General features: G+C 44.2%; 1 protein-coding gene across 8 annotated transcripts in view; it reads right to left on the reverse strand.

The window, feature by feature from the left end:
- The window catches only part of ZMYM4 (zinc finger MYM-type containing 4), a 64,306-nt gene that overhangs the window by 8,104 nt on the left and 34,418 nt on the right, over window positions 1–21,784 (reverse strand). For 6 of the 8 annotated variants that reach the window (XM_081962721.1, XM_081962725.1, XM_081962720.1 and 3 more), the window contains 16 exons: window positions 16,889–17,101; window positions 15,120–15,270; window positions 14,888–15,003; window positions 13,028–13,297; window positions 11,628–11,778; window positions 11,234–11,406; window positions 10,797–10,983; window positions 8,854–8,997; window positions 8,500–8,537; window positions 6,654–6,798; window positions 5,536–5,657; window positions 4,347–4,509; window positions 3,777–3,830; window positions 2,336–2,515; window positions 1,551–1,645; window positions 584–755 (listed from right to left, as the gene is read on the reverse strand). In XM_081962721.1, the coding sequence (XP_081818847.1) occupies window positions 584–755; window positions 1,551–1,645; window positions 2,336–2,515; window positions 3,777–3,830; window positions 4,347–4,509; window positions 5,536–5,657; window positions 6,654–6,798; window positions 8,500–8,537; window positions 8,854–8,997; window positions 10,797–10,983; window positions 11,234–11,406; window positions 11,628–11,778; window positions 13,028–13,297; window positions 14,888–15,003; window positions 15,120–15,270; window positions 16,889–17,101 (2,374 nt within the window). The remainder of the gene's footprint in view (window positions 1–583; window positions 756–1,550; window positions 1,646–2,335; window positions 2,516–3,776; window positions 3,831–4,346; window positions 4,510–5,535; window positions 5,658–6,653; window positions 6,799–8,499; window positions 8,538–8,853; window positions 8,998–10,796; window positions 10,984–11,233; window positions 11,407–11,627; window positions 11,779–13,027; window positions 13,298–14,887; window positions 15,004–15,119; window positions 15,271–16,888; window positions 17,102–21,784) is intronic. The other 2 variants (XM_081962723.1, XM_081962724.1) reach the window with 2 other exon arrangements.

Here is a 21,784-nt window from a genome sequence, read left to right on the forward strand (position 1 = left end):
TTGTATATAGGAACCCAAAGTACAGCAAGTGGAACAATGAACCTCAGCCCAAAACTGTCTTAGACGGGGCTTCCTGCTGCAGAATTAAGAATCAGGGTCTTAGAACCCGTTTCTAAGGTAAAGGTTCCCCTCACACACATGTGCTAGTCGTTCCAACCTCTAGGGGGCAGTGCTCATCTCCGTTTCAAAGTCAAAAAGCCAAGGCTATCCGAAGAGGTTACCTTCCCACCAAAGGTGGTTCCTATTTTTCTACTTGCAATTTTTACGTGCTTTTGAACTGCTAGGTTGGCAGAAGATGGGACAAGTAACGGGAGCTCACTCCGTTACGTGGCGCTAAGGATTTGAACCAAGCTTTCTGATCGACAAGCTCAGCGTCTTAGCCAATGAGCCCTATGAATCCGCTTCTAGTATTCCTAAATGATGCATTTCGAAGTCTTATGATCCAATTTTCATCCAGATACTAGCCTACTACTTGGGTTTTTTTTAACACGATTCTGTCCATAGGCCGAGCTAAGCTTTTTTATCTCCACCACTGAACCCAAACCTAAAACGAAAATAACAAAACAAAACAAAAAAGCATTACCTCCAAATTTCACATCTCCTTGATCTTCCTGTGTGTTCTTCCACTGGACCCAGTTCTTCCAGGCATTCACCCCATACATGTATTTGAGGCTCATCCCGGAAACAGAACAGCCTGGATAGGAACTCTGAACCAGGATTCGGGGTTCCACAGGAACAATGGACTTCTTTCTGCCCTGAAGGAAGGAAAGTTAAAAAAAAATGGCTTGTGCATTATAAACAGTTGTGCTTTATTTGACTATTAGAAGTAGTCCTCAACTTACAACCACAGTAGGGATCGGAAAATTTGTCACTAAGGGTTGCAGTTGTTAAGCAAATCGGTGGTTAAGCAATCATGACAGTAGCTTGCAACCTTCGAGGCTGCCTTTCCCATTGACTTTTGCTCATCGGACGCTGGCTGGGAAGGTCAGAAATGGTGGTGACTGAAGGATGCTGCAATTATTATAAATCACTGTTGCTGATAATAGGCTGAAATCTAAGACAGGGGTCTCCAACCTTGGCAACTTTAAGACTTGTGGACTTCAACTCCCAGAGTTCCTCAGCCACCAAAGTTGATCCTCTAGCAAAGCTGGCTGAGGAACTCTGGGAGTTGAAGTCCATAAATCTTAAAAGTCGCCAAGGTTGGAGACCCCTGATCTAAGACGTGCCAGCCTCACAGCGGCGTTTTCTCAGGGAAAATGGAAGAAAACCTCCCCTGTGGATATATCCTATGTCACTGGAGACTGCTGAAGCTGGAAGATAGGAGGACTCCAATTCCCAGAATTCTAAATTCATGAATGAACCCAGAATTTCTGGGAGTTGAAGTCCACACGTCTTCAAACTACCAAGAATGAGAAACGTTGGCTTAGACTGCTGGGAAAAGTAGGACTTGGTTCATCAGCACCCTGACCTGCCACCCTTGACCCATTGGCAAATCATCTTTTGACCTTCTGGTTTTAGCGATAAACCAGGAATCCAACCAAGTTTCTTACCCGTCTTTTTGGTTGCGGGAAACCATCTCTATGTCTCCGCCTTGCTCGTGCCCGGGAATGGAGACCTAGCCCTTTGCTGATGGGGTCAAAGGAATCTAATTTTGAAACAAAGGCACAGATTTAGTGGCAAAGCAGTAGCAGTTAGGCAGATCTTCAATAATGAGGCAAATCAAAAATTACCGTATTTTTCAGAGTATAAGACGCACCAAGATTTTGAAGAGGTAAATAAATAAATAAAAAGTTTGCACTCTGCAGGCCTCCCAAACCCTCTGCACTCATTATTTGTTTTGTGAAAAATGTGGCATGCAGAGAGTTTGAGAGGCCTGCAAAGTGCTCCCGGGGGGATCAGGGGGCAGAAAAAACGAGCAAAAAAAAAACAAAAAACGGCCCTGATTTTTGCCAGAAAAAGGGCATATATAGCCTTTAGGAGGCTTGTAGAGTGCTCCTGGGGGCTGGAGGGGGGAAGGCAAAAACGAGCAAAAAACACCCAGTTTTTCGCTTGTTTTTGTCCTCCCCAGCCCCCAGGAGCACTTTGCAGGTCTCCCAAACACTCTGCACATCCATTTTTGTGAAGGGGGCGGGGTTTCGGGAGCCCAAAAATGCTGCATTCAGTGTATAAGACACACCCAGATTTTTCACCCTCTTTTTTGGCGGAAAAAGGTTCGTCTTATACTCCGAAAAATACGGTACTCTGCGAGTGGTGCAGACATTTAAAGGTTGTGGCCTAGGAGGTGATGCGCCACACCTTCATATGCATGGAGCATTTTCTTCAAAAGCTGACCAACCTGATGGGAAGTCAGCCTCCAGGTCCTGCTCCAATTCGCCTTTGGGGATCTGTTTTGGTTCGGGCTCAGGCTCAGGCACCGTACTGGAGCGTAATGCATAGTGGTTCAGCTCATCCTCCCAGCTGTGGGGAGTTGACACTGCTTCCGATTCCAGGTCCCCGCTGTATGTGCTGCCCTGGTCTGAAATTGCAAAGGAAGGAAGGTGAATGCAGAAAGGAGCTGGGGAAGGCTATGAAGCAGGACCAACAAAAGCCCAGTAGAAAACGGGGCCTTAAAAAAACCACGTGTTTGCTATGGGCCAGGAATGTCCAAGCTTGGCAACTTTTAACAGATTAACAGAGTTGGGAGGGAGCTTATAGCTCATCTAGTCCAACACTCACCCACCCCCCGCTCAAGGAGACCCTACACCATTTCTGACAAATGGCAGTCCAGTCTCTTCTTGAAAGTCTCAAGTGATGAAGCTCCCCCAACTTCCAACTTCTGTTCCATTGGTTGATTGTTCTCACTGTCAGAAAGTTCCTCCTTATTTCTAGGTTGAATCTCTCCTCGGTCTGTTTACATGTGTTATTCCTTTTCTGACCTTCAAGTGCTTTGGAAAAGAGCTCGACCTCCCCCCCCCTCTGTGGCAGCCCCTCAAATATTGGGACACTGCTATCATCTCTCCCCTGGTGCTTCTCTTCCCTAGACTAGCCATGCCCAGTCCCTGCAAGTGTTCATCGTATGTTTTAGGCGCCAGTCCCCTAATCATCCTGGTTGCTCTTCTCTGCACTTTTTCTAGAGCCTCAACCTCTTTTTATAGTGTGGTGACCAAAACTGGATGCAGTACTCTAGGTGTGGTCTTACTAAGGCTTTATAGAGTGGTATTAATACCACCCTTTATCTTGATTGTATCCCTCTGTTAATGTAATTTAGGATAGCATTGGCTTTTTTGACTGGTGCTGCACTGCTGGCTCATATTTAGCTGGTTGTCCACTAAGACTCCAAGATCCCTCTCACAGTCACTGCTATTAAGCCTGGTTTCACCCAGTTTATATGCGTACTTTTGGTTTTTCTTACCCAAGTATAGGACTTTACTTTTCTCTACATTGAATTTCATTTTGTTAGATAGGGCATCTTGAGCCTATTGGATCTTGAGCCTATCTTCTAGTATCTAGAATAGTGATAGTATCTTCTATCTGCTTGTGGACTTCAACTCCCCAAATTTCCCAAATACCAAAGTTGGCTGGGGAACTCTGGGAGTTGAAGTCCACAGGTCTTAAAGTCACCAAATTGGACATCTCACTGATGATCAAGGTTATTACTCTACACAACTTTCAAAGTGTGTATGCAGATGTTTGTATGCATTCGTGTGTTCTAATCTAGATAACTATTTTGCTAAGAAAAGTTTCTTCTCATGTTCAGTTGAAATTTGCCTTTTCATTGATCTGACTTATGGGCTCACCTTTTTCAAATATTTTGGGGTCCAGAAACAGCTCATGCTCAGATGTTTGAGAGCCTGAAATAAGATGGAAAGACCAAGATAAACCAATGCAGCTAAAAGAAATTAATACTCAGCGAAATTCCAAAATGTGGTTAATGCTATATGAAACAGATTTATTCTAAAGGGACCCACAATGTGTCTAAGCCACTATGCAGGGAACAACCCAAAGCACAGATTACAGTAGAGAGCAGTTCCCGCGAGGATGGAACAGCCCAAAGCACAGATTACAGTAGAGAGCATTTCCCCTGAGGATGGAACAGCCCAAAGCACAGATTACAGTAGAGAGCAGTTCCCGCGAAGATGGAACAGCCCAAAGCACAGATTACACTAGACAGCAGTTCCCCCGAGGATGGAACAGCCCAAAGCACAGATTACAGTAGAGAGCAGTTCCCCCGAGGATGGAACTCCAGCACGAGTCCAAAAAGCCAGAAGCCTAAATCTCGGATCCGGGTGACAGACCCAGATTGACTCCTGCAACATTATCCTGGGACACATGTATTTGCCTTCCTTCGTTCTCTAAAATCCACCTACCTCCTTGAGAGTGTTCCTTGTCTTTATCTTCGGCAACCATTTCTGCCATCTGGAGAAGATCGGCCTCAAAAGGACTAGCCGAGTTCTTTTTGATGTCTGGAATGGCTTCTCTTGTTTTGTCAGTGCTCTCTAGGGCAGGGGGCACAAACATAGGAACCGGGACCTGGAGAGAAAAGCCAGCCACATATTTCTCAGAAGCTGTGAAGAATCATTTGTAATGAAGAGACAGCTTCCTTTCTTCAGCCTGACCAATCCTGAAGAGAGAGTCCATCCCTTAAGAAAAGCCAAGCGTCTCCATAATAGTTAAGGCTGCAAGTGCAACCCATCCTATGAGTCATTGGCATCAGCCTTAGGCTTCTCAAGATATGGAGAATGGGGAAGGGGCTACAATTCACCAGAAGATCAATTGCAAATTCCCAGAAGATCATCTAGTCCAAGGGTGATCCATGTGTCAGGCTCAAACCCAGAGATGAGACAGCGAGATTCAATCAAGTCCCTTCTTTTATTTGCTTACACCTTATGGACAGAATCTTGCCAAACTAAAGGTATTAAATGGCTCCTCAGAGATTCTAGGGTGTGGTTATCCTCAACCTCTTCCCACCTCCCTTGTCAAGATCGGGACTGTGCAATCTCTTGATCCAGTTCTTTCATGGAAATATCTACATTGGTCAAATCTCTCCTCTTCCCCCCCTCCCCCCAACTACTGACGGACATTTCATCATGCCACGTGAGAGGGATAAGGGCCACAAACGTCTCGTCACAGAAAGACATCCAATCATGAGACATCAACTGAAGGGATGGGGCTGTTTCAATCTACAGGGGCTGGAGAGTGAGGGGTGAGTCACTTGACTGCAGGACTCAACAAATGACCACAAATGAAGCCATACTGCGAAGTTTGATCAGATGACAGCAGAAAGTGAGATTCAATCAATTCCATTCCATTGAACCCAACTTTGAACTTTGAATCCGGGTGGTTTGTAATTTTGAAGTTATTTAGCTTTGTTAGGTATCTGGTCATAACTTAACTTTGTTAAGTTACAGGTCAAGGGCCACCTGTAATCACTTGTAATCACAAGTGGTCATGTCAAGACAATGCACCTTGGCCAGGAAGAAGCCCACTCGTGCAATCCTTCACTAGCACATCTTGGAAACCTGGCTGGAAGAAAGAGGCACTTCACACATCACTCACCGGAACTGGCATTCCCAGAGGGACTGGTGTGTACTGGGAGAAGAGATGAAGTGGGATTGGCACAAACACTGGTACAGGAACAGGCACCATAATGATTTTGGGTGGAGCTTCCTCTTCTTCTTCTTTCCATTGCCGTGTTAAAAAGAAAAGGTGTGATTCTTGGAGAAAAACAGCTGTCCATTCATCTCTCTTAGCATGTTACGTTATTGTTTTCTGTCAACTGTTATGGCTGTACCCAACTCACCATCCTGTTTGGTATACCTATTTGTTCATTGGCCTTTTACACCCCCCCCCCCCCCCCCAATATTGCCATTCTTTCAAGATAAATCCCTGGCCAGCAAATACATCAGATGACTCACTCTTAGGCCAATGTAGGTTTATTGTCTTTATCTATGGCAGTAGTTCCCAACGCCCCACAGGGGAGCAATTTGATTTTTAATGGGGTCAATTTGAACCTTGTTTAAACCATGTTAATGGCCTTTTAGGCTTCCTCCGCATGAGTAGAGTTCACTTTTTGAGGAAAGTAAGAATTATACATCGGGGGAGGGGGGGATCAGGATTTTAGAAATACTTAGTGGGGCATGGCCAAAAAAGGCTGGGAACTATTGATCTATGGCTACAGGACTCAGTCACTGCTGGGTTTCCTTTCTCAAAATCAGAACAACTTTAGTATTCTTAGGGCAGGGGTGTCCAAACTTGGGAACTTTTAACACTTATGGACTTCAACTCCCAGAGCTGGCTGGGGAATTCTGGGAGTTGAAGTCCACAAGTCTTAAAGTTCCCAAGTTTGGACATCCCTGTCTTAAGGACATTGTGCAATGTGGCTGTATTCCCCACCCAGGAATTTCTAAAACTATTTACAATGGAGTTTTTGCATCCCAGCCTCCTGTTTGCTGTTGAACCTAAACGAGAATTGTTCTCAATTGCACATCCTGCCAATATTATTTTAGTACAGCGTTTCTCAACTTCAGCAATGCGTGGACTTTAACTCCCAGAATTCCCTCTACCAGCATGCTCTAGGTTGCCCCAATGCGCTGAAAGGTGATGGGCATTGCTGCTGAACCTTCTCCCTCCCCCTACAAGCCTAAGCAGCAAATCAATCCTTGTTTGTTACTTACCGGTTTGGCATTCCTTATGCTGCGTATGAGGCTTGCAAGAAGTGGCCTTGGTCTGAGTTATGGGCTTGCACAGCAAGGCTTTGTTCTTGAGGAGCCGGGGTGGCTGTGAGGGCGGGAGCTTCAAAGCATCTGTCTGGGTACTTGCCTAGTTTCAAGTCAGAAAACAAGAGTCTGTTTGTTACACATCCTTAAAAGGGGGATATCTAGACAAGAGGAAGCACGGCCAGTAAGCCTCAGTTTGCTCTGCCTCCTCCTCTTCCCTTCCATTCTGGGTCATGTCCATTCACGTCCATTCTAAAGACGCTTCCTGATAGAATTAGGCCTATGATTTTGTCTCTTGCTTTACTTTTTGGTAAAACACTTTAGTGTTTAAGATTGCATATTCCCCTGGCTATGAGGCAGGGGTGAAATACTACCGGTTTGCGCAAACTGGTAGGGACAATTGTCGTTGGTTCTGCAAACCGGTAGTAAAAAAAAAAGCTTTTGAGGATCACGCGGCTCAGCTGTGAGCTGCGTGATCACCGGAAGCTCCCCCCCCCTCGCTTTTTAAAGCATTTTTTTCCTGCCTATTCACCCGAACCGGCAAGAAAAAACTGCTTTAAAAAGTAGAAAAAAGAGGTTCCATGATGATCAGCTGTGCCGTGCGATCATGGGGACCTTTTTTTTCACTTTTTAAAGCATTTTCTACTACTGGTTTGGGCGAATAGGTAGTAAAAAATGCTTTAAAATAGTTGGCCACGCCCATCCAGTCACATGACCTCCCCCCCACCAACCACCACCACCAAGCCACATCTACCAAGCCATGCCCAGAGAACCAGTGGCAAAGAAAATTTACCTTTCACCCTGAGGGCCAGGATGTTTATATGGTGTAAGCTAGATTGAACTTGGGTACTATTAAGTCCTTATTATGTTATGAAGTGATTGTGATTTTATGCTCTTCCTGCTGTTGTTTAATCCTATTTTCACTGCTTAGTCTAAGAGGTGGGTAGCTATATAATTTGAAATCTTAAGCCAACATACAAAGTCACTTTCCAGGGAAGCTTGAGAATCGAAACTAGCAAAGGAGTTTTTCCTTCCAGGTTAGGACAAGTATCTACAAAGTACCGTATTTTTCGGAGTATAAGACGCACCAAGATTTTGAAGAGGTAAATTCAAAAAAAAGTTTTTGACCTCTGCAGACCTCCCAAACCATCTGCACGCCTCATTTTTTTATGAAAAATGGGGCATGCAGAGAGTTTGAGAGGCCTGCAAAGTGCTCCTGGGGGCAGGATGGCCTGTTTTTCATTTGTTTTTGCCCTCACCAGCCCCCAGGAGCACTTTACAGGCTCCCAAGCCCTCTGCATGTCAATTTTTGTGAGGGGGTGGGTGGGTTCGGGAAGCCAAAAATGCTGTATTCAGTGTATGAGATGCACCCAGATTTTCACCCTCTTTTTATATACTCTGAAAAATATGGTAGCTTAATTTTGTGAATGCAAAAAGCACTGGTCATTATAACATCACTAGGTATATAACACAAGTACAGGCAATCACAAGCCCAACATTTCTTTTCTGTCAGCAATATTGGTCAGGGATGAGTTGAAATTGAAGACATTTGAGGGACACTCAGCCCATGAATTAAAATATGCTGAAGTTGCCATAAGGAAAAGAAGGGAGGCAGGGAAGGAGGCAGGGAAGGAGGGCGGGCGCAAGAAGAGAGGAAGGGGAGGAAGGAGGGAGGAAGAAAGGAAGGATTTCAAAAATACTTCTCAAAAATTAAAAGAAAGTGAGGGAAAAATCAATGCACGACACAGTGATGAACTCAGAACATAAGTAGAAGTCGTGAGGTATTATTTTCAGGAAAACTTACATCACCAATTATTTTTGCTGTTACAGTAGGAACTGCACCTGTTTGGAGGAAACAAAAACAGGGAAAAATGTCTTCCTTCCTTTTTAACATTGGAAGCAATTCTGGGCTTCAGTTCACAAAAGCACACTTATATGCTTGTTTGCTCATTCAAACATTCCCATTGCACAGCGGCATTTCTCGACCATGGCAACTTTAACCTTCAACTCCCAGAAGTCCAGACAGCTTAAAGTTGCCTTGGTTGAGAGACACAATTCCACACTGGTGCAATAACATGTCAACGTGCATCCGGGGAAGCAACGCAACACAAGGTGTGGTTTTAACAGGTAGAGGAGAAAGGACACATTCACTGCCTACCTTGCAAGACGTTATTGGAATTGGCTGTAGGCTGAGCAGCTGGCGTGCTGGCAAGAGACACCACGTTTGCAATCACAGGGGTGGAGTCCTTCCTGAGAGATAAAGGGGGCCCTGCTGAAGATGTTGGTGTCATGGAGACATTTGCTGGGTGGAAAAGGAAAGAAAGTTAGAACTGTTGGAAGAAATGTCCTTCTGGGTTCCGTTCCAAGTGGGGAAAAAGACATTGGAAACGTTGTGGCTGTTTGGAAAGGTGGTTTAGTGGTGGACAGGATCACATGCCTTGGAGCTCCTGGGTGAAAAAAGGCAGAGATGCCGAGAGTCCCTGGGTTTTATGCCCTCTCTGGGCTTTGAACTTCCTGGGGCACAGGAAGAGTATCCTGATTGGTTGTTTTCAGAGGTCATAGCTAGCTTTGTAGGTTGTTTGTGTGCTAGGTTTGAAACTGGTGGGTGGTGCAATGAAATGATAGATCTTTGTTATGTAGAATAGACTGGCTCAGGCCTTAATGGCTCATTGACAAAGGTGGGTGGGGACTATTAAGAGTGAGTCTGTTTCCTGCCTAAAAACATGTTTCTCCATTTCTCATCCAGGGAAATATAATATTCTGTCTTTTTAAGGAGAGGGGTGAGTGCTAACTTCCTACAGAACATAGTTGATGACAGCAAGACTCTAGTGTTTATATAGAGACCTTATAAAGGCCTACCTACATCCAACATACAGATGGAATGTGTTTAGGGCATCCTATCTGAGTGTGTGCAGAGGCATGGGGAATCCCTATCCCCAAGATAGATCTGTGGCATTCTTTCAAATTAGTGATGTCTGTCTTGGTGTGAATTGCATCTGAGATACAATCCATTGGGCATACAGCTGAGAGATGTGGTGCTACTGCAACAGGCAGATGTGGCTACCATCCTCTCAGTTGAATCCCTATAGGCTTGAGTATCACCCATCAAGGTCCGTCTTAATTTTAATATTTTATTAAGATTTTTAAGTCAATACCACACCTAGAGTTCATGGTAACATTAGGGAAGTTTGCTGGTTAATGAATCAAAGTCAAGTGCAAAATGTGACACAGTATAATTGCAATGGATGCTATCGAAAATATGCTGTCTATTCTGTAGGGTGGTGTTTCTCAGACACGACAATTTAAAACACATGGACTTCAACTCCCACAATTCCCCCGAGCATGGCCTAGATTACAGCATGGGTGTCAAACTTAAGGCCCGGGGCCCAAGTTTGGAGTGATTAGATGTGGCCCGTGGGGCCGCCCTGGAAACAGCAAAGGTCTGGCCCACAGTGCCTCTGCCAGCGAAAACAGAGCTCGGGATGGCCGTGTGCTGCCTTCCCAAGCTCTGTTTTCACTGGCAGAGGGTTGCAGGAGGCTGTCGCAGCTGAAAACGGAGCTCGGTAGCCCGTTTTTGCTGGCAGTGTTCTCGGGCCACCACAGGGGCTCCCAATAGAATGTCGAGCTGGCCATGCCCACCCTGATCATGCCCCCACCCCGAGGTCAAACACAACCCTGATGCGGCCCTCAATGAAATTGAGTTTGACATCCCCAGAGTATGATTGAGTAGGAGGAGGAACAGACAAAGAACTCCCCCCCCTCCCCATTCCTTTGAAACATACCATCAGACCATTATACCCTTTGGAATATCTACACCTCATCATAGTTACTATCCAGAAAACATACCAAATCTGTTCCAATTTGCAATAATGTACATCATTGGAAGCTTCAGTAATCACAGGGTATGCTCACAGGTATCTAATACCCTCCCTCCATGTGGACCAGATTCACTAGGCCTTCTTCTAGTCCAACCTCCTGCTCAAGCAGAGGGCCCTTATACCATTTAGGACAAGTGGTTGTCCAATCTCTTCTTAAAAACCTCCAGTGTTGGAGCCTGCTCTACAGAAGCTGTTCTAATGCCAGCCCACACCTTTCTTTTACCTGCATTATTTGGAGGGGGTGGTGGAGGCGGAGGAGGTGGTGGTGGTGGTGGAGGAGGATCTGATGCACACTGCTGGTTGCAAAACATCAAAATGCAAAGCAAGTTGCAAAAATGTTTGATTTCACCCCGCCACTTCAGGGACTCACTGAGTTTTCCCTGCCTTTTGCACCCATCACATTTGGACATCTGCGGAGAAAGGGGAAGAAGTAAAAGACAACTTTTTAATAAATTTGATTCCATTGTATGGTTTTCTGTTTTAAACAATTTTGTTTAAAAAGATACATTCTAAGGCTCAACGACAATGCTTAAGGATGTGGTCCTTTCTATCCTAATTAATTCACCGGTGATAAAAGATACCCTGTTGTGCCGAAGCACTGTTTTTTCCAAGAGGAAGGATCGATAGAAGATAGATTTGAAGAGTGCCAGGATAACTTACTTGATAAAACAAAACCGTGAACTTTGACATGCAATCTTCCGAGCAGAATTCCTCCACTTTGCCTCCAAAGTGATTCTGCACCAGTTTTGGAGAGGTTTGCAAACAGTAGCTGCACATTTTACAGTGATTCCCCCAACGTTTGGCTAAGTCATGCTTGTAAAGCAACTTGCAGCCTAAAAAAAGAGCCGAGAATAACAAATGACAATGACTTACAATTCTCCAACCATCTTCCCCCAATGTGTAACATTTTCAGAAACAAACTCTTTTGCAATTCAAAAGTTAAAGCTTTTTATTTTACACACGAGCATATACGGAAGAAAGGATGTTTTAAATGGCCATTTCCCCCACTGCCTATCTGGGGAGCTGAATGCCAATGAGGCCTAGGCTTTCTTACCTTCACTACAGAATGTTTTATCAATGCCTGAAAATCGCACCGTTTCTTTAATGATCTTGTCGATTTTGCAGTATTCACACATTGACATGACACAGTTTATCTTTTTGTATTCGTCACAACAGGTCTTGCCGCAAAACTGGAACATTTTGCCCTGCAATCAAGCAAAAAATAAAATAAAAATGAAGCCCAATTCAGAAAAGAACATGCCATCGGGTGCTTCTCTCAAAGAAATGCAAGTTCACCCATTACCATTTAAAAGACAAACAAAAAACAAAAACAAAACCCCACACCAAGAACCTGCCAAAATCTGACATTAATCAAGACTACCGGCTGCCATTTGCAGAGCTGCCAGTTTGTAGTCTGCTCAGGAATGAAAATTCACAGCTGTCATTAAAAATCCATAGCCAAGGCCTTAAGAGCTGTACGGGAGTAGTTAAAAAAGCAGGCGAGCAATGCCTGCTAAATATCAGAAGACAGAATAGTGATAAAAGAAGATTTCCAGCAGCTGGGGGGTGGGGTGGGAGTGTCACTTGCCACTTTTATGAGCTGCAAAAACCTCCAGGAAATGGAAATGGCGGGGGACAATTCACTGCGGCTATGTCACCGGAGCCAGCTCGCTGCAAGACAATTCCATGCGGGATAACTCAATGCAATGTTATCCCCCACTGTGTCTTCCATTGGCAAAAATGGAAATAATGTTGAAGAGACAGTGGAGGATAGCATTTGTTGGATTAGGTATGGAGATTCTCAGTCATCATCCAGGTCCTGGTTATCCCAAAGGCGATATTTCAAGAGGCAATTGGACTTTCTGGTTTTTTTTTGAAGACGTTTCACTTCTCATCCAAGAAGCTTCTTCAGCTCTCAATGGATGGTGACTGAATCCTTCCGTTATCCTACCGTTATCCAAGCTTCTTGGATGAGACGTGAAATGTCTTCAAAGGAAAAACAGACAGTCCAGTTGCCTCTTGAAAAAGCACCTTTGGGACGACTGGATTAGGTTAATTCCATTTGGAATTGTCTCGCGATGAGTTGGCTCTAGCAAGATGGCCACGGTGAGTTGGTGACGGCAAACTGTCCTATATCCCCACCCCACCAAGGAATTAATTACCTTACGGGTGAGAGGTTTGCAGAATAATTTCTTAATAGAGTTATTTAGCATGAGGACTTAGCAAAAGGAGACATGATGCAATCTGCGTTATTCACACAAGTCTCAAGCTTCACTTTTTGCTGGTGCAAACAATTTTATGGTTTATGGGGAGTGCGCGGGGGGCGGGGGACGACGACTAAGCATGGAATACACACGGCCTTGCCTGTCACTAGGCTTCTTGTCCACAATTACAGCCCTCATGTGTCCGACGTCAAGGCATCTGTGAACAACAACAATGGCAGGTGCCAATTACCCTGTAGTCGAGCACTTCGGGCTTCGTTGCAAAGAGACGATTACAGTGTTGACACCTGAGCTTGGCGACGGTGCGGGAGACTTGCTGGGACTGGGCAGCCAGCCTCTGGAGGCCGGCCGCGGCTGAGCTGCTGACCGAGCTGGGAGAGACTGTTGAGGTAGTATTGCCCGCCGCAGAAACCGTCGCTCCTGAGGGAATGCTGACAATCACTTGACCCTGCGACAAGGGCACCACGGAGGAGTTCATTCCCGAGGGCTTGTTGAACAAATTCTGGGAGGGAGAGAGAGGAGCCAATGTAGATTTGCACAATGAAGCCCTATCTATGTCCAATTCACCTCCAGTACTACCCAAATGAGACTTAAAACAGCCTAACCATAAGCCATCAAAACGGGGGCTAGTGTATCTAGCTGCAAACATCTATAGGACCACTAGATGGCAGCAAAGAAATTCAGAATAATTCTAGCTCCTTGCTGCCATCTAGAGGCTGTTTTGCAGACCCCGTATGGTAACCTTCTGACAGACTTCTATGGAGCAATCTTGTACATTATATGGCAGCGATGGCGAACCTTTTTTGGCTCGTGTGCCACAAGTGGGGGGAGCGCAGGGGGGTCGTGTGCAGGCCGCACCCATAAAGCAACGCGCGACCCCCCCAGTGCGCATGCGTGCACAACGCGCGACCCCCCAATTTTTACATACTTTTTTCGCCCTCCCCAGGCTCCAGAGGCTTTATAGGAGCCTGGGAGGGCGAAAAGAGCCTCACCCCACCCCAGAGGCCCTCCGGAAGCTTCAGGGACCGTCCGGAGGCTTCCCTGAAACCTTTGGAGCGCTTAAAACGACCCTCCGAGCTTTCGCTCGGAGGGTCGTTTTAAGCACTCCAAAGGCTTCAGGGAAGCCTCCGGACGGTCCCTGAAGCCTCCAGGGGGGGCGGGGAGGCTCTTTTCGTCCTCCCCAGGCTCCTATAAAGCCTCTGGAGCCTGGGAAAGACGAAAAATAGCTTTTAAAAAGGTGAACTCAGCTGGCCAGCGCCTCGCGTGCCCTGACAAATGGCTCCACTGCCACTTGTGGCACGCGTGCCATAGGTTCGCCATCACTGTTATATGGCATTCCTACTGCAGGTCTACAAAGAGAAGAAGGCTGGACTTGCTTCTTGCAGAGGGAGGCCAGATCCAAACCCACCTGTTTGTGGCAGTGGAAGGGGCAGAGAGTCCATGCTGCAACAGCTTAAAGAGAGATCAATATTTTTTTGCTAGTTTTCTGTTTAGCAAGACAACTTGGCCTCTTCCAAACATCCCAAAGACCGTCAGCCTTCTAACAGAAAGGCTTCTGATATACAAATTTAACAAAACTGCCTAAAATTTTTAACAAGGGCAGTTCCAGCAACTTCCTAGAGAATTAAAGCTACTTTCTTTACATTGAAGAGTATATAGCCATGATGGCGAACCTATGGCACGTGCCACGGGTGGCATGCAGAGCCCTCTCTGTGGGCACCCAGGCCATTGCCAGCTGCTTTTCTGCTTTCTGGTGCACCAGCCAGCTAGTCTTTGCAGGCCCCAGAACACTGGAAAACAGCTTAAAAATGCACAAAAAACAGCCGGAAAATGGCCGAAAACCAGCCCCCCCAAAAAAGGCATGAGCATGCCGGCCAGCTGGTCTTTGGGTTTCCAGTGCATGCACATGCATGCGTGTTCCGGTTTGGGCACTCGGTGCTGAAAAGGTTCGCCATCACTGGTAAATACTGTATGACAGAATATGCAGCTCGATTCTGTCCTGAGGAATCCCCGCATTCCACCTTCCCTGATTCATCTGCATTCAGAGTGGTGCAATCAAAAGTTAGGAGACAGACAGAGACTTAAGATGTACCTGAAAAGCCACCACACAGCTGTAGCTGCAAAAATTACGTATGCTTCCATCTGACATTGCAAGGTGATACTGAGGGATGGCGGAGGTTTTGCAGCTATTGCACTGGACCTGGGCACCTGGCAGGAAAAATAAATTAAGCAACACGTGCCAAGAAAAGAGAGCGAATTTAATACATGATTCTCCTGTTGCTTTCTGAACATACGTGGAATTATGGGGAAAGTAGGTGAATTACCTGCCGATGTGACCACTTTGACTCTGTGTGCTGACAAGCAATTCACGGAACAAAAGAGCTCTGTTTTCCCCACGTTATTTGTGCTTTCAATCATCTCCGCAGAAGATCTCAGAGATTTGCACATTGCACAGGGGGTGATTTTTGCAGACTTCTGGAAAAAAAAGGAACCATCTATAAAGCAGCGATACGAGGAGAAAAGGCTCATTTAACCTGAAACATGCAATCTCTCGATTTGGCAAACCACAGAAAGTTACTCCTGGTTGTTTATATCACATGAAAGACAGGAACAGTGCATCTTGATACAGAGCTTAGTCTTAAATCGAAAATTGATAGATGCATGGGAACGTACAGGAAGTCCTCAACTTACAACCATTCATTTAGTGACCTTTTGAAGTTACGACGACACTGAAATAGTGACTTATGACCATTTTTCATATTTGCGACCATTGCAGCATCCCTGGTGGGTCACAGGGTCAAAATTCAGAAGCTTGGCAATTGGCATCTATTTAAGAGGGTTGCAGTGTCCCGGGATCATGTGATCAGCTTTTGAGACCTTCTGACAAACAAAGTTAATTAGGGAAGCCAGATTCATGTTTACTAACTTAGCAACTGCAGTGATTTACTCAACAACTAGGGCCAGAAAGGGTGTAAAACGGGGCAAAACTGACTTAATAGTTGTCTTGTTTAACAATAGAAATGTTGGGTTCAGTTGTGATTGTATGTCGAGGGCTACCTGTACACAATTTCTTCTTGATTCAATATATTCCCCAGAAGCCCAGGTATTTTTCCCCCTGAAAATTGTAAAGTGGGGAATACCAGGAATGCTGTTTGGGGGGGAAAAGGCTTGATTTCCCTTTTCCAATCATTCTCATCAGGTGTCCTCCCTCCCTCCCTCCCTCTCTGTGTATGTATATTCATATTCAGAATCTCTATACCAATGAGATTCCTGAAAAACTGGGGTCTTCATATGGAGAGCATTCAAAGACAGATAGATCTCTTCCTTGGAAATGTTTGCCTCTTACACTGTGGAAAATATTGAGAGGTCTCCACTCCCCCTAAAATTGGTAAGATTTTGAAAAGATTTGAAAAATACTGGAAATGGGCTGCTGCTGCTTGCTGTCTTGTTATCTCCTCAACTTTTTACTTTGCAGGGATTTGTCTGATATGGAAGACCTCTCAAGCCAATACAGGTAGTCTTCGATTTACAGCCGTTCGTTTAAGAACTGTTCGAAGTTATAACGGCACTGAAGGAAATGACGTGTGATTGGTCGTCCCACTTACAACTGTTGTAGCATTCCCATGGACACATGATCAAAATTTGGGCACTTAGCAACCGACATGTATTTATGATGACTGCAGTTTTGGAGAGTCATGTGACCTCCATTTGCAACCCTCCCAGCCAGCTTCCGATAAGCAACGTCAATGGGAGAAGCCGGATTCGCTTAATGACTGCATGCTTCATTTAAGAACTGCAGTGATTTGCTTAAGAATCTTGGCAAAAAATGTCACGAGTGACTCACTTAACAATCGACTTGCTTAGTCATGGAAATTCTGGTGCCAACTGTGGGCATAAGTCAAGGACCATATCTGATATGCACTCCTGAAGGGCAGTGCCTCCTCCCACATGCAGCTTCAAGAGACCTTCTTACACTGAAGTGCCCTCCCCAGTCCTTAGAGCCTTCCCCAGTCCTTAGTAAACTTCACACACAAAGTCCTATTTGCAAAGCAAAGTGCTCTTCAGAAGTTAAAAGGCGGGAGAAAACCCAGACCTGCTTGTAGGCAGTGATGCATGTTGAGCTACAAAACTTTTTGGACTGCCCCTCTATCTGAAGCATGTGACACTGTCCCGAAGCACTGTAGCAGTAGCCCCCACAGTTTTCACAGCAGTTCATGGTCAGGTTGTTTGCGGAACGAAACTTGGAGAAGCAGGCATCGCTGCAAAGCTTGTGTACAACGTTCTGGTAATTCACTTCATGCCGAATCTGTAGGTAGGAAAAGCAAGACAGTCACTGCTAGAAGAACCTCAGACTTTTCCTTCTATCAAAGGAGCTTCTCTCTCTCTCCCTCTCTCTTTCCCCCTCCTCTCTCACACACACACCAAACATTATGTTTTATGTTTTATGCTCCATTGTACGCCGCCCCGAGTCCTACTCGGAAAGGGAGCGGCTAATAAATCCAAATTTATTATTATTATTATTATTATTATTATTATTATTATTATTATTTTGGGATCACCAGTTCTGATCTGGATGACTCTTAAAAAGCAGGAGAGATTAAAGTGGTGGGATTCAGCCAGTTCGCATCTATTCGGGAGAACCAGCTGTTAACTTTCTAAGCAGTTCAGAGAACTGTTGTTGGAAGAAATCTCCTTTTGTTTTCTCCCCACTTTACAGGGCTAATCCTGTAAGGAAGGCAGGAAGGAAGAACTCTGGTGGTGTTTCTAGCCTAATCTTTATTGCCCTGCTTACAGAAACTGCCTCTCCGGTTAACCCTTGTTACATTGTAACAGCTAATGCGAAGCATCCATCGACCTGAGTGATGTTGAGTTGGCCACGCCCATCCAGTCACATGACCACCGAGCCCCACCTACCCAGCTGGTCATCAGGGCAGAGAACTGATTGCTAAATTATTTGAATCCCACCATTGATTAAAGCCCCATTTATGAAATGCAAAGACGTGTCAATGAGCTTGCTTGATCCTCCAGTTTCCAGTGCTTTCCATCTATTTGGTTTGGTGCAAGCCGAAAAACTTCTAAAAAGAACCTTCCCAGGTGTGGCGCTTCCCAGGAAGTTCTGACTAACAACTCCCACTTTCTTTAGCAAACCCAAACAAAGCATCCCAATACAGCAGCATTTCTCAATAATAGCAATTCTTAGATGTGCAGATTTGCTAGTGGGGAGAATTCTGGGAGTTGAAGTCTATATATTAAGAGGGCATGCAGATTGGGAAACTGTAGAATATAAGAACTGTAGCCATTCTGGAGGAAGGTTAAGCAATATATATATATAGTGGCTAAGACTCCTGCCTAATATGTAATACAGCCCAGGTTCAAATCCCAGTAAGGGTATGGCTAGCTGATGAGAGCTAAATAGCTTGAAATAGATCTATACTAGTCTCCCTTTATTTATTTATCAGCACAAATACAACACAAACATAGCAAAGGCAACATTAAAAATAAAAATATGGTTTTCTGTCTGGATGGTTTTCTGTAATGAGCCGAAGGACAGAAAGGGGGAGTAGTGAGCTCCCTCCCATATTTGGGCATACATACATACATACATACATACATACATACATACATACATACATACATATTCTGATGCCCAATGAGACTGCTTCTTGCAGACAGGTCATCCTTCTTGAACAACCATTTGTTCAGCAGCCAGTGTAACTTATGACACATTTTATAGTAGAGGAACTTAAAACGGATCTTTGCAATTGTGGCCCTCCCAGCATCCCAGAAGTCATGATTCAGGCTCTTAGAAACTGACTCGCAATCATTGGGAAAGCTGATAGGGTGGGTCACAAATGGTGAATATATGACTATGGGATGCTGCAACTAAATGTGATTTACCTAACAACAGCAACTAGGACTGCCACAATTGCTGCCATAAGTCAATGCAGTCACACACTTTATGACTGCACCGCCCAGCAGTGAACTAAATTGCTGGTTTTAATTAATTTAATTTTGATTGCTGGTAATTAACAATGACTATAATTAAGTGAGGACCACCTCTATTTATAATCATTTACTGCTGCTGCCGGACCTCAGTTTAGGGTTACCATTACATTTATGTTGTTGTTTTTTTGTCATCTGGCATTAGAGATGTTGAGCCTGAGCATATTCCAGACACCCCTTAAGAGTTTTAAACTGACTTTATCTTTAGCCGGTGTATAATACCGATTTTATGTTGGGCTGGTCTTAGGGACAGCCAGAATGGAGTTTCTATGCAGCCACATAAAACCCTCTGGGTGGTTTAAGACCAGTCTAACTCTCAGCCTAACCAGAATGTTGTGATGGGGATTAAATGGGAGGGAAAGGGAACCCTGCCTTATCCTTTGCATGAAGGATACAAACAACATTTTAAAAAAAGAAGTGCATCAAAATAAAAAGCTGAACAAACAGGAATTAGCAATAAGTGAAGCAAATATCTCTAGCAGTAGCCTAAAGGTTGCTCTTTAATGTTTATGGGGCAGATTACAACATAATCGACACTTCCCATCTATTGTGTTATCACACAATAATACAGAACAGGGGTCTCCAACCTTGGCAACTTTAACACTTGTGGATCAGAGTTCCTCACCCAACTTTGCAAGTGTTAAAGTTGCCAAGGTTGGAGACTCCCGATATAGAACACATGAGTATAGAACAGGACCCAGTGAAAAGTACCTAAAAATTGAAAAAAGGTGGAGAGTCAATTCAATCCCATTTGCACTTCATCATGGAAAAATGCAATATTAGGAGCGGGACGTCTGATTGGAGGCCTCCTCGAATTATAACAGCATGCAAAATGTTTCAAACTCCAAATGCTTCAAGCCCAAAACCCCACAATTCGAGTTCAAAGCAGCTAATTCTTACTGGAAGCAATCCTGATACTCTTTGACCATTCTGCAGCTGCTCTAAAATTCATCACGTAAGGCCAAAACAGCCATCTCAAGCGTAAAAGTTTCAAGCTTGAAACGTTTTGGATTCAAAATAATTTGCACAGCTCTGTTGTAATGTTTATAGTAGCTCGACCGAAAATGAAATCCTTCTTGCTGATTACAATGTTCAAAGTACAACTAAATCTGAATCTAATTCAAATGAATTGCATACCCTGAAGGTAATTATGCCCACTTTTGTGCTATAGGTGCTTATTCCCAAATATACCCAAGGCTAAATGTTTAATATTGAAATATGTTGCTAAGAACAGACATAATGTTTAAAAATAATTATTGGGGGCTTATGAATGTGTTAACAAACTCTGACAAGCCATGTAAATAAATGCTTTATTGCCAAATTGGATTTGTTTTCATTAACAGCAAACTGTCTGCTTCTTACTGAATGAGTGGATCATTTCAGTTGTCAGAGAGACAGTTGGGGGAAGATTAATTGGGGTGTCTAAATGAGTGTGCAATTAAGACTCCCTTGAGAACTGGTTAGTTTCTTTTTTAAAGATAATTCATCTTACACAGATTTTTTTTTCAACAAAAATTCTTCAAATCTATGGGATGAATATCAGATTAAAAGAACCTATTTAAATGTTGATTTTCATTACTTCTGATAATTTTCTGTTATAAACACAGAACAATTTGGAACGATCTATTCTTGCCTAAACATGGTTTGTGCCCATCAGCTGAAACTGGGTAACGGTTTCCTCTCGCGTGTTGCATCTGAGAGACCAAAAACTGCCCTAATCCAAGGAGCAACCTTGACTGTGTATTTTATTTTTGGAGGGAGTTATTACCTTATTCATAATAATATGATGCCCCATCATTGGATCAGTCAGCCTACTGATTTTGAGTACTTTAGCTGGTTAAGTCTGGATTAAGCATCACTTTCTTTACTGAATCCAGACACTGGTTCAACCAGTTCAATACTTCTATTTTTCCCTTTGTTCGAGGCAGATTAAAAGAGTAAGAACTGAATATAATTTGCATATTGGTGAGTACGAACTTTTAAATAATAGCAATAGATTTATATACTGCTCCATAGTGATTTACAGCACTCTCTGAACGGTTTGCAATGTCAGCCCATTGCCCTCAACATTCTGGGTCCTCATTTTACCAACTTCAGAAGGATGGAAAGCTGAGTCAACCTTGAGCCCCATCACGATCGAACTCCAGACTGTGGGCAGAGTTATCCTGCAATACTACTGCATTCCAACCACTGCACCATCAAACCCTTAAAAGGTCCAAAAACCCACCCCTGTCCTCTATTTTATACAGAAGTTAAAGAGGACATATGGTAAAATGGAATTAATATGGGAGGGAGGGAGGAAGTGTTATGCCTCTTAAAACTACCTCAGAAAAGCAGCATCTATATCTGTATGTAAGATTTTGTCAGGGTGAAAGAAATCAGGAGCTTGGAAAGAGCTCCAAAGTACTATGAGTTTACTCCATGCTACCTATACACAAGAACCTGATCTACTAATGGTCAAGGAAAAGGGACGCTGAACAAGAGTCCACAGAATTCACAGGGAGGAGGCTGGACTTAGACCTCTTGTGGGAGCCTGGCAATCCCAAATTGAAGATGTCCTTAGGCTCAGCCTAGTCATCTCCTACTGATGCGGTTGCAAGACATCTCTTACAAAGACCGACACAATTGCTAACGAGGTTCTTCTGCAGAGCTGCAGATGGTTCCCTGTTATCTTTTGGCTTTTGTTTCGTTCAGCCGCACATGCAATACGCTTTTACCATTTGTACCTCAAAAATGCACTCATAAAGTTCAATAGGTTGAATGGCTTCATCAAAACAACCTGAGGAGCTTTGTTGCTGAATATGCGCTGAACGTGATTAATAATAATAATAATAATAATAATAATATATTTATTTCTTAGCCGCACCCTCTCCCGAAGGACTCGGGGCGGCGTACAACGAAACATACGAAATAAATATGTACACAAAACAAACATAAAGCAAAAACATACACTGAGACATACACAAGGAGGAGGTCGATTGATAAA

Source organism: Natrix helvetica (genome assembly GCF_964273705.1).
Source record: "Natrix helvetica genome assembly, chromosome: 9".
NCBI classification, from domain to species: Eukaryota; Metazoa; Chordata; class Lepidosauria; order Squamata; family Natricidae; genus Natrix; species Natrix helvetica.